General features: G+C 38.3%; 1 protein-coding gene across 1 annotated transcript in view; it reads left to right on the top strand.

The window, feature by feature from the left end:
* Nucleotides 1–1,030: 1,030 nt before the first annotated feature.
* Nucleotides 1,031–12,816, top strand: part of LOC116888713 (serine/threonine-protein kinase WNK3-like) — a 31,353-nt gene continuing 19,567 nt past the window's right edge. Inside the window, 2 exon segments of the mRNA XM_032890000.1 lie at nt 1,031–1,690; nt 2,026–2,963. Coding sequence (XP_032745891.1) covers nt 1,663–1,690; nt 2,026–2,963 — 966 coding nt within the window. The 5' untranslated portion in view covers nt 1,031–1,662.

Raw genomic sequence — 12,816 nt, 5'->3', positions numbered from 1 at the left:
TGGTGTGTTTGGATATTCCATGTTTGTTTTGATGGGAGAATTGGGCTCCGATGGTGCCATGTAGTCTTGGTTTCTGTTGCTTGGGTTCCTGCGCTTGCCTCTCGCCATCAGATTATCTCTAGTGTTACTTTGTTCTGCTATTTCTGACAGTGGCTAGACTGTCCTAGAAGCCTGTGTGTCAGGAGTGCTGTAGACCTGTTTTTCTGTTTTCTTTCAGCCAGTTATGGGGACAGAGTGTTCTGCTTTCGGTCGTGTTGTTTTTCCTCTACAGGTCTTCAGCTGTTCCTGTGGGCCTGTGCCTTGAGTTCACCAGGCAGGTCACTTGCAGCAGAAAAGTTGGTCTTACCTGTGGTCCTGAGGCTCAAGTTCGCTCTCGGGGTGCTGCCCATGAGCTCTCTGCGGCGGCAGCAACCAGGAAGATCTGCGCCGCCGTTTCCGGGAGCTTCAGTGCACCAGGGTTCCAGATGACGTTTGGTGTTTTCCTCTGGCGTCCGAGATGTGTGCAGAGTGCAGTCTCTTCTGGTTTCCCAGGCGTGTCTGCCTCTCTGAAGGTTTAGCTCTCCCTCCCACGGGATTTGGGTGCAGAGAACTGTTTATCAGGTCTGTTTCCTTCAGGTTCCGGTGGTGTCTCAGGCAGGGGTCCTGCCACTCCTGGGCCCTCCCCCACGGGAACCCAGAGGCCTTATACAGTTTCCTCTTGGGCCAGGGATGTGAGCAGGGGTGGGCAGTGTTGGTGGTCTCTTCCGCTCTGCAGCCTCAGGAGTGCCCACCTGACCAGGTGGTGAGGTCTCTCTCCCACGGGGTCTGGGAGCAGAGAGCTGCTGCGGGCCGGGATCCGCGGGTGTGGGACTCCCGGTAAACACAGGAAGTGCCCGGTCCTAGAGGAATTCTGCCTCTGTGTGTCCCGAGTTCACCAGGCAGGTCTCTTGCAGCAGAAAAGTTGGTCTTACCTGTGGTCCCGAGGCTCAAGTTTGCTCGCGGGGTGCTGCCCATGAGCTCTCTGCGGCGGCAGCAACCAGGAAGCGCACATCTGTATCTTACTTTGTTGGTTAGCAGAAATCTGAGTGAGTTTCTGACTGACAATGTAAGATAACATTCCAAAGTAAGTTACTTGAGAAAGTTTACAGATGTAGGGATTTGCTTACTTTACTTTTATATTGCCACGAGCTGGATTTACTTCTCTTTCTTCTGGTTCTGTAGTTTTGGTTCTTCTTAGTTCTGTACACTTTAATGCTTGTATGGCTTTACATCACCATCATATCACTTAGACACAACCATAATCAGGCTGCACAACAACAGCTATAAATATTAATGGAGAAACTATGTCCCAGTTATTTAAATAGAGTGCCTTGCTTCTGGTCACTATTAATACATACCTTATACTTATTTCTGTAGACCGCATGTCAAGGTTAGGATGTTATGGTTTATAATTATCCTTGTACCATTGGGAATGGAGTCAACACAAGCAAATTTTAACTTGATTTCTTTATTTAATAACATGAACAAATTGACAGTTGCTTAGTGTGTAATTTGTTGATAAATCTTTCTACAGATGAATCTGCTCCTCAGTCATCCCCAGTTGGTCGCTGGCGGTTTTGTATCAACCAAACAATAAAAAATCGTGAGGCGCAGTCTCCTCCTTCCCTTCAGCCTTCCGTGGCTATGGTGCCTGGGTTACATCCATTTCCTAGTAAGCTTTATTACCTTCCAGCTTTATATGGACTTGGATGCTATGGTTACAAATTACCAATTATATCATTAATTTGTTTTCACGAATATTTTATACTATGACAGTTTTCATAAGCATTTGGAAGACATCGATATATAACACTTCATTTTATTCAATATTTTTTTAAAAAACAATGTCATTTTTTTCTTGACCATTGAATTCTGTGATGTTGTAGGTTTTATTTACACATATACTGTTAAATAGACTCATTTGTCCCTTGCTTTTCTTGTCTCTTGACTTTTGTATTTGCACTTTGTAGTCATTCTAACTTAGCTATTCTTTTGTTATTGTTCCAGATAACACAAGTAATCAAGAAATATCACAGGACACACTGTTCACTGTAGAGAATAATCCAGGGCATCATGTAGCTTTCACCTCCAAGTTAGAACACAAGCATGTGGTTGATGGTAAGATTGGTGAACGTGCTAGTGTAGAAACGGAGCAGACGAGTATTCCCTATCAAGCAGAAGATGACAAACTAAAGGCACCAGCTACTGATACTTCCAATTATTCTGCTACTTTGGTGTATCCAGATCCAGCTGGATGTGAGGCACTCACCAGCCAAGCAGGCATGTTCATACCTACATATCCATGTCAGCAAGCTGCTGTTCCGGCTGATGTGCTTATGTCCCATCCTGCTGAATCAGTTCAGATTGGCAGTAATGCTGTTGTAACGTCAGTACTTGTATCTTCTGATCAAAAGCCTCAATCCTTATCAGTACAGCAGCCAACTATAGATGCAGAGTTTATTTCACAAGAAGGAGAAACCACAGTAAACACTGAAACGAGTTCTCCTAAGGCTGTCGGTGCCACTCAGACTCCTGTCTTTGAACCAACTGTGCTTCTACCTGCGACTATCCTGGAATCAGATGGGGAACGACCTCCAAAAATGGAGTTTACAGACAATCGAATTAAAACACTGGATGAAAAATTAAGAAACCTGCTCTATCAAGAGCACAGCATTTCTACCATCTGTCCTGAGAGTCAGAAGGATACTCAAAGCATAGACTCTCCGTTTTCTTCCTCTGCTGAAGATATACTATCCTCCCCAATGCCAGAAGTCATAGCCATCAGTCACTGTGGGATTCAAGATAGCCAAGCACAATCCCCGAATTTCCAACCAACAGGCTCTAAGATTCTATCGAATGCGGCTGCAAGTCAGCCTGCTCATATACCAGTGCTCAAAAGAGACCTGAATGTGATAACTTCTGTACCCAGCGAGCTATGTTTACACGTAAGTACCTTTCTTAAATTCTTATTCTTTGCTTAGGAATTCAAAAAAAAGTCTTTTCTCCTAAAAAGTTCAGAAGTAACTGTCATTTAAGACTATGACTTAGTCATAGTCACAAGACTATGACATAGACTGCAGTTACTCAGAACTTAGTAGAAATGGCAGATCTGTTTTGGGTCCATCTCAGAGAGCTTTCTGGTGAGTTAACTTGCAGTTCATAAGCACTGTGTATTTATAGATTATTTTGTGGATAGAAGGAACATACTTTTTTTATTTCAACTTAAGTGAAACTGCAAAAACAAAACCTAAGAATTGTTAATTCATTTCCTTACAATTTTATAGTATTGATTTACTGTTTTGAAAAGTTTTACTTATTTTTTAAAGCAAAAATCATCACAATCATAATACTTAACCTCTAAAGAACAGAATATGGCTCAGTGGTAATTGCTTGACCAGTATCTCAAAACAGTAGAACATTTAAGCATGATGATAAACCATACCCATAGTCCTAGCACAAGGAGGTAGGAATAGTGGGATTCAAAGTCCAAGATCATCTTCAACCACATGCTGAGTTTGAGGCAGGCCTGGACATGAGACCTTGTCAGGTAAAAACAACAAACAAAGTCTAAGAGGGGCTCATAGGTTCCAGCCACTCCCTGCTGTATAGGCTAGTATAGGCTACTAATAAATTCTAGTAAAGAGACAGTCATTGCTTCGGTTGTTTAATCAATGGTAAGCTCACCAGGCTCCAGTGAAAAGTCCCAAACATAGACTTATATGCATGGTCCTGATGAAACTCAGTGGTTCACAAAAATAAATGTAAAGACATGGATGTGGGAAAAGAATTTGTTGGGAGAAGAGGAGTTGATAAAGATGAGAGGGAGATGAGAGTTGGGGGAAGAGTAATAAGAATTCATTACAAACACTATCAAAACTATCAAAGAATAAACTCAATTAGCAAAGAAAGTAGAAATAGTTATTTTTAAAGGAGGAAAAGGAACAGGAAGAAAAAGTTTTTGCTATAAGGATTAGGATTAAAAGATTACAGGGGTTGGGGATTTAGCTCAGTGGTAGAGCGCTTGCCTAGCAAGCACAAAGCCCTGGGTTCAGTCCCCAGCTCCGAAAAAAAAAAAAAAAAAACAGAAAAAAAGAAAAGATTATAAATTTTCCAGATTTTAGAGTCTCTGAATTGTAGAATACTTGTATATGAAATGTGATGTCTTGGGGCTATTCTCAAATCTAAATATAGAACTCATTTATGTTTTTAATATATTTATACATGAAGAATGTGAACAATTTTATATAATATTATTTGATCCACCTTCATTTTAATTGCAACACATTTAAATGGGGTTGTTCAGATTTAGAATGTTCCACTATAGCATCATCATATTGGTATTGAGAAAGTTTCAGATTTTGGATTTTAGATTTTTATTGAAATTGCTCACCTATATAATGTAGGAACGTTCATATTCCACTTCTTTTTCTTTCCATGCATTTTTTCTTGTAAAGTTCAGGGACCAAACACATACTATGCAAGTACTGTATCACTGAGCCATAGCCCTAACCCTGTTTCCCCTTTCTACCTGTTCAGTCACAGAAGTGTCCACTAACAATTTGCTGCTTGTCTTTGAATTTTCTTAAGACTACATAGATCTATTTACATGCTTATCACATATTTTCTCTAAAATAATATTTTGTTATAAACACATTGGTGAACATACTGAAACATTTAATTTTACCTTACATCATAAGTTTTTTTCCTAAATGTTTACCACTATAATTTGTGTCATAGTTACTATACAAATAATATATACTTGTGTATAAAATAAAATCTTATTACCTTCCCAAACCTGCAAACATAGCTCTTATCTTTTCTGGATACAGTTTTAGTTAATGTATGAATATTTATACCAGTATATTTCTGTATATGTATTATGTTTTTAGACAAAAATGCGGGGTTGGGAATTTAGCTCAGTGGTAAAGCCGCTTGCCTAGGGATGTGGCAAGGCCTGGGTTTGACCCCCAGCTCGAAAAAAAAAAAAAAGAACCAAACCATGTTGTGTTTATGTTATACTTTATGTATATGTATTTTGTATTTTAAAATTTTTTATAAACTATTTTGAGTTATAGAATTAATGAGTAAGCCCAAAAGCATTTCACAAGAATAATAAATCTAAACAATACTTCCTAAACAAGTTTCTTATTATTGTTTTTGGTCATTATTATTAACTTGTAAATAATACACGTATTGGTCCCTCTCTTGATTTAATAATTTTGAATGTTTCTTTTAAAGACTGAGTTTCACTATGTAGCTTGAAGTGGGCATGGAATTCATTACTTTGCCATTAAATAGAATGTGCTCCTTATAACTCAGTTACCTCTTAAAGGTTCTGCCTGTTTCATCTTCCCAAACAGTACAGTAGGTATTAAATTTTAACATGGTTTTGATGTGGACATTCAAACCATAATGAATTCCTTTTTGGAATCTTCATTGTTTAGGCTGTAGAGATACAGTTGAGTTTCTTCTTCTTCTTCTTCTTCTTCTTCTTCTTCTTCTTCTTCTTCTTCTTCTTCTTCTTCTTCTTCTTCTTCTTCTTCTCTCTCTCTCTCTGACTCTGTCTCTCTCTCTTTCTATCTCTATCTCTACCTCTATCTCTATCTCTTTCTTGAAACAAGGCATCCACTCTGTAGTCCAGGTTAGCTTCAAACTCATGGCAGTCTTCCTATCTTAACTTTCATCGTGCTGGAATTATAGATATGAACCACTCCTCCTAGTGTTGGGATTGTGTCATTGAACTTTGCTGAGTTTATTTATTGGCTCTAAGAGCTTTTAGTATTGTTTTAGATGTTCCTTTTCTCTTTCTTGTGTGTATTGGGGGAAAGATTTTGTCCCAAGGTCCCACTTCCTTAATCTGTTATCTCTGGAACATATGATTCAGCTTCATTCTACTTCCTGATGCCCCTTTAATACTTGAGCCATATATTTTGTATTTTTCCTTTTTCAGTTTGCTCCTTTTCATTAAAACACTCTTCATAAAAGCAACTACACAACAGAATTTATACAAGACTGTTTTGAAACTTCCCTTTTCAAAACAATTAATCTAAATCTCTTCACCTTAGCCTCAGGCATACTCCTTGGATAATGGCAAAAAGCAGCCACATTCTTTATCAAAATACCACAAGAACAGTCTCTATGCCATATACTGAAATTCTTCTCCATTGAAACCTCTTGAGCTAGGTCCACACAATTCAAATCACTCTAGCGACAAAGTCTTCCATATTCCTACTAGGATAGCCTATTAAGCTCCACTTAAAGCATTCCACTGCTTTCAAAATCCAAAGTCAAAATCTACATTCTTCTAAACAAAAGCATGGTCAAGCTTATCACAGCAATACCCCAGTCCCTGGTTCCAACTTCTGTCTTAGTTAGGGTTTTACTGCTGTGAACAGATACTGTGACCAAGGCGACTCTTATAAGGACAACGTTTAATTGGGGCTGACTTACAGGTTCAGAGGTTCAGTCCATTATCATCATGGTGGAAGCATGGCAGCATCTAGGCAGGCATGGTGTAGCAGGAGTTGAGAGTTGTACATCTTCATCCAAAGACAAACAGAAGACTTCTAGGCAGCTAGGAAGAGGGCCATAAAGCCCACACACACAGTGACACACATACTCCAAAAAGGTCACACCTCCTAATGGTGCCACTCCCTGGACCAAACATATTCAAACTACTACAGTGTCTTTGATCACTCTTCACTGTTCTGTTGTGGCAGGATCACTGATTTGAATAATATAGCTAGACATCTTGCTCAGAGGATCTGAACTCAGTTCCTTATGCTTTCATAGTAAGTGCTTTACCCACTAAGCCATCTCCCAACCCTCAATTTTGTGTTTCTTTCCTTTTGAGACAGGGTCTCACTCTGTAGATCATGTTGATTTTGAACTCACAGAGATCCACCTACCTACATCTGAGTGCTGGGATTAAAAGCATATACCACAACATCCAGCTTTGGGTTTTCCATGTATAAAATTTTATCATCTATAAGTGAAGATAATCTTATTTCCTATTTTTCTCCCATATTAACTTTTCATATCATGCTTTCCTCTCTTTGTTCCTCTGCATTTTATAATGATACAATTTCTTTATTTTTAAGTAGATTATATTGTCTTATTAGTCTTTTTTGCAATGAAGATTGCATTTTTGAATTTCTGGTAACTGCAATCCATTCTTTGTTTTTAAAAATATTTGTGTTTAATTTTATGTATATGTTTGTATGCCCAATGTTTATGTATATGCACCATGTGTATGCAGGAGCCCACTGAGATCAGAAGAGGTGTTTGATTCCTAGAGTAACTGATGATGGCTGTGAGCCACCATGTAGGTTCTGACATACCTGCTGCCTTTTAACCACTGAACCTCCTCCACTGATTTTAATGCTGCCTTCAGGTCGCTAAAAAGTAGCTAGTCTACAAAGCCAGCTAAATTTACTTTTTTGTTGGATGTTGTTTTTGCTTCTTACTGAGTTTCTCTTGGCCCAAAATCTATTTCTTCTTTCTGCTGTATTTTGGGAGCAGATGCTCTGAGGATCTTCTAACTTGGAATGAGGATGTTGGAAAGACTGTTTTTCTTAGTACCTCAACCATTGTATACTATGTTCTATTTGTAACTTTTTTTTTTGAGCAATAAGTCAAACCTTTTATGAAGTTTCACATTCTAGTATTTGACAGCCTGTTTCAACGTAACTAAGGGCTACAATAAAATTAAAATGAATATTCAGGAAAAGACTTATGTATAGAAGTGGCATTTTTTACTTTAGGTTAGGAAAATATTCTTTATAAGTCAAAGAAGATATTAAACTGTTGTTAAGTTGAGAAGGATCTTTAAAAATATATTATCCTTAGGTTTGACCTTCTCAGGGACAAAAAATGGATTCCTGGATGTTTGGGTTATGAACCTTTTGCATTTTGCCCATTTCTTTAACTGTTCTCTCAGTGTTTTGGTGGAATCTTCTTGCAACAGTTCTCATATATTATCTCTGTTTATTCTGCTGGTGATCATAAATTCTTGTGTCTCTCTCAGTTTTTTTTTGTTGTTGTGTGCCTTTGTAATTTTCTTTCATTAAAACTAAAATTTCTTTTTAAATCCTGGATCGGTTTTGTTTTATTTTCACCTGTTTGAATTGTGTTTACCTATAATTTCAATGGGTATTTTTTTTACTTTTGAAAGTTTCTATCTGTTTACCTGCAGCAAGGTGGGTCCAGGATTTTTATTTTTTCCTTTTCTCCATCTTTATTAAATTGGTAATTTTTTATTTACATTTCAGTTGGAGACCTTTCCCAGATTTCTCATCCAAACATCCCTAGGTCCCTTTTATCTTCTATATGGGTGTTCGTTCCTATCTCCTCCCCCATTAATTGGCCCTCCCCCAACAATCCCATTCACTGGGGTTTCAGTCTTGCAGGACCAAGGGCTTCCCCTTCCATATAAATCTAACTAGGATATTCAGTTTTGGGTTGGAGCCCAGGGTGCCATGTATAGTCTAAAAGTGGCTGGTTTTTGAAAGCAGTCCTGGAAGCTCCTGGTTGCTTGGCATTGTTCCACATTTTCTTGCATGGGAACCAGTTATTACCACTTTTTAAAGTCCTCTATCATCATCAATGTGATTTTAGGTCCAAATTTTTTTTTGGTTGGTGTTTCCAGGAAATAGCTGTGGTGGGAACTCAATTGTGACTTCAGAGTCTTGGTTTCTGTTGATTGATCAAAATTTCTTTTTTACCATCTGGTTATTTTGATGTAAGCTGGTTTTTTTCTATCTGACTGGATGACCTGTCCTTCCTGTAAGCCTGAGACTAGTCAACATTCTGACAGTGCTTTGATGGAATCACCTCTCTCTGGGCAATGTAGTTCTGGGAATCAAACCTAGGACCACAGGGTTAACTCTGGGGTTCAGAGAACTGAACAACATCTCTGTGTTTCCTGGGCCCTTGGTCTCTCCTGATTTGTTCTAAATCTTTAATAATGCTTATTGGATCATAAGTGTTTGTCTTTTTAAACAAACAGCTTTTTTTTTTTATTGATTTTATTTTACTTTTTTATTATTAGTAAGCTCTCCGGGCAGGATTTTATCCAAAAGCTATCTGTGGTTTCTGGGACACATATTAGACAGGAAGGATCCTTGATTTTTTATTAATTTCTTTTAAAAACTCTATTTTTTTAAAGATTTTATTTATTTATTCACTTTTAAATTCAAGATTTTATTTCCCTCCCAGTCCATCCCCTCCAGTGTCTGTTCCACATTGCATACTTCTTCCCCACCCCACTCCTGGTCTTGACAACGATGTCTCCACCCCACTCACCCCACCAGACCTTTAAATTTCCTGGGGCTTCCAGTCTCTTAAGGGTGAGGTACATCTTCTCTGACTGAACCTAGACCCGGGAGTCTTCTGCTATATATGTATTGAAGGCATGTTCTCAGCCGGTGTACGTTGCCTGGTTGGTGATCCAGGGTCTGAGAGATCTCAGGGGTCCAGGTTAAGTGAGACTGCTGGTCCTCCTAGAGGATTGCTCCCCGTCTCAGCTTCCTCCAGCTTTCCCCTAATTCAATCAGAGGGATCCACAGCTTCTGTTCATTTGTTGGGTGCTCATATCTGCATTTGACTCAACTTTTTGTTGAGTCATTTGGCAGGCAGTCATGATAGGTCCCTTTCTGTAAATGCCCCTAGCCTCAGTAATGGCGTCAGGTCTTGGGGCCTCCCCTTGAGCTAGATCCCATTTTGGGCCTCTTTTTCCTCAGGCTCTACTCCAGTTCCTACACTGAAATCCTTTCAGCAGAAACAATTATGGGTCAGAGTTTTGACCCTGGGATAGCAAGCCCATCCCTCACTTGAAGCCCTGTCTTTTGCTGGACGTGGGCTCAGAAAGTTTCTTCTCCCCACTGTAGGGCATTTCATCTAGGGTATCCCCCTTTGAGTCCTGAAGGTCTCTCACTTACCAAGTCTTCCACCCTTTTCCCTGACCCAATACCAGATCATGCTCCCCTCTCTTCCCATTCCCATCCCCTTTTCCTCCCCTGTCCCTCCCTCCGAAATGGGACTAAGACATCCCCACTTGGGCCTTTCAGCTTGCTGAACTTTTTGAGTTCTGTGGACTGTATATTAAATATTCTGAACTCTTTTTTTTGGCTAATATTCACTTATTAGTGAGAAAATACCATGCATGTCCTTTTGTGTCTGAGTTACCTCACTCAGGATAATATTTTCTAGTTCCATCCATTTGCTTGCAAACCTCAGGATATCCTCATTCCTAACAGCAGAGTAGTATTTCATTATGTAAATGAACCACATTTTCCTTATCTATTTTTGTGTGGGGCATCTGAGTTATTTCCAGCTTCTGGTTATCACAAATAAGGCTGCTATGAACATAGTGGAACATATGCCCCTGTGATATGATGGGACATCTTTGGGGTATATTCCCAAGAGTGGTATTGCTGGGTCTTTAGACAAGTCTATTTCCAGTTTTCTGAAGAACCTCCAAATTGATTTCCAGAGTGGTTGTATCCATTTGCAATCCCATCAGCAATAGAGGAGTGTTCTTCTTTCTCCACATCCTCACCAACATGTGTTATCACCTGAGGTTTTGTTCTTAGTTCTATTTATTGGTATAAGGTAGAATCTCAGGGTCATTTTGATTAGCATGTCTCTGATCACTAGGACCTTGAACACTTCTTTAGGTACGTCTCTGCCATTCGAGATTCCTCTGTTGTGAATTCTGAGTTTTATATCTCAGTTTTTGATTGGGTTGTTTTGTTTTTCTGGTGGTTAGCTTCTTGAGTTCTTTATATATTTTATATGTTTGCCTTTTATTGGATGTTGGGTTAGTGAAGTTTTATTTTCCAAATCTGTAGGATGCCAATTTGTCTTATTTTCTATGTCCTTTGCATTACAGAACTTTCAGTTTCATGGGGTCTCATTTATCAATTCTTGATTTTGGAGTGTGAGCTATTGGAGTTCTGTTTAGGAAATTTCCTTCTGTACCAGTGGATCCAAGGCTCTTTCCCACTTTCTCTTCTATTAGAGTCAATGTATCTAGTTTTATGTTTAGTTCCTTGATCCACTTGGACTTCAGTTTTCTGAAAGGTGACAAATATGGGTCTATTTTAATTTTTCTACATACAGAAATCCAGTTAGACCAGCACCATTTATTGAAGATGCTTTCTTTTTTCCATTGTATATTTTTTTACTTCTTTTTCAAAGATCAAGTGTTCATAAGTATGTGGAATTATTTCTGGGTCTTCAATTCTATTTCATTGATCCACCTCAGTGTCTATGTAGCAATTCCATGCAGTTTTTAATCATTATTGTTCTATAATAGAGCTTGAGTTCAGGGATGTTGATTTTCCAGCCATTCTTTTATTGTTAAGAATTGTTTTTGTTATTTGGGGATTTTTGCCTTTCAAGGTGAATTTGAGAATTGCTCTTTCAATGTCTTTGAAGAATTGTGTTGGGATTTTGATAGGAATTGCATTGAATCTGTAGATTGCCTTTGGTAAAATGACCATTTTTGCTATGTTAATTCTGCCAATCCATGAGCATGGGGGATCTCTCCATTTTCTGAGATGTTCTTCAGTTTCTTTTTTGAGAGACTTGAAGTTCTTATCATAAAGGTCTTTCATTTGTTTGGTTAGAGTTATCCCAAGATATTTTATATTATCTGTGGATATTGTGAAGGGAGTTATTTCCCTAATTTCTTTCTCAGACTATTTATCATTTGTATAATGGGAGTTTACCAAATTATTTGAGTTAGTTTTATAACTGTCCACTTTGCTGAAGTTGTTTATCAGCTGGATAATTTCTCTGGTAGAATTTTTGGAGTCTCATATGTTGATTATCATATCATCTGCAAATAATGACAAAGGTTATTTTTTCTGCCAAATTGTATGCCCTTGATCTTTTTATTGTCTTATTGTTCTAGCTAGCACTTTGAGTACTATATTGAATAGATATGGGGAGAGTAGGCATCCTTGTCTTGTCCAAGATTTTAATGGGATTGCCTCAAGTATCTCTCCATTTAATTTGATATTGGCTGTTGGTTTGCAGCAAATTGCTTTCATTATGTTTAGGTATGGGCCTTGAATTCCTGATCTCCAAAACTTTTAACATGAAGGGGTGTTATATTTTGTCAAATGCTTTTTCTGCATCTAAGTAGTTGATCATGTGATTTTTTTTTCCTTTGAGTTTGTATGGTTGAATACACTAATGGATTTTTGTATATTAAACCACCCTTGAATCCCTGGGACATAATGAAAGCAGTGCTAAGAGGAAAATTCATAACCCTAAGTGCCCTTGTAAAGAAACTGGAGAGATCTTACCCTAGCAACTTAACAGCACACATGAGAGCTCTAGAACAAAAAGAAGCAAACTCACCCAACAGGAGTAGAAGGCAGGAAATAGTCAAACTCAGGGCTGAAGTCTACCAAATAGAAAAAAAAGAGAACAATACAAAGAATCAACAAAACCAAAAGCTGGTTCTTTGAGAGAATCAACAATATAGATAAACCCTTAGCCAAACTAAAAGGTCCAGAGGCAATATCCAAATTCACAAAATCAGAAATGAAAAAGGAGACATAACAACATAAACGGAGGAAATTAAAAAAATCATCAGATCCTACTACAAAAGCCTATAACTGAACAAAACTGGAAAATCTAGATGAAAAAAATGAATGATTTTCTAGACAGATACCACATACCAAAGTTAAATAAAGAACAGGTAAATTTTCTAAACAGGCCCATATTCCATAAGGAAATAGAAGAAGTTATTAAAAAATCTCCCAACCCCCCCACCAAAAAAAAACC

This window comes from Rattus rattus, chromosome X (genome assembly GCF_011064425.1).
Source record: "Rattus rattus isolate New Zealand chromosome X, Rrattus_CSIRO_v1, whole genome shotgun sequence".
NCBI classification, from domain to species: Eukaryota; Metazoa; Chordata; class Mammalia; order Rodentia; family Muridae; genus Rattus; species Rattus rattus.
Note: the sequence above shows the minus strand (reverse complement) of the source record. Positions and strands in the feature narration are given on the sequence as shown.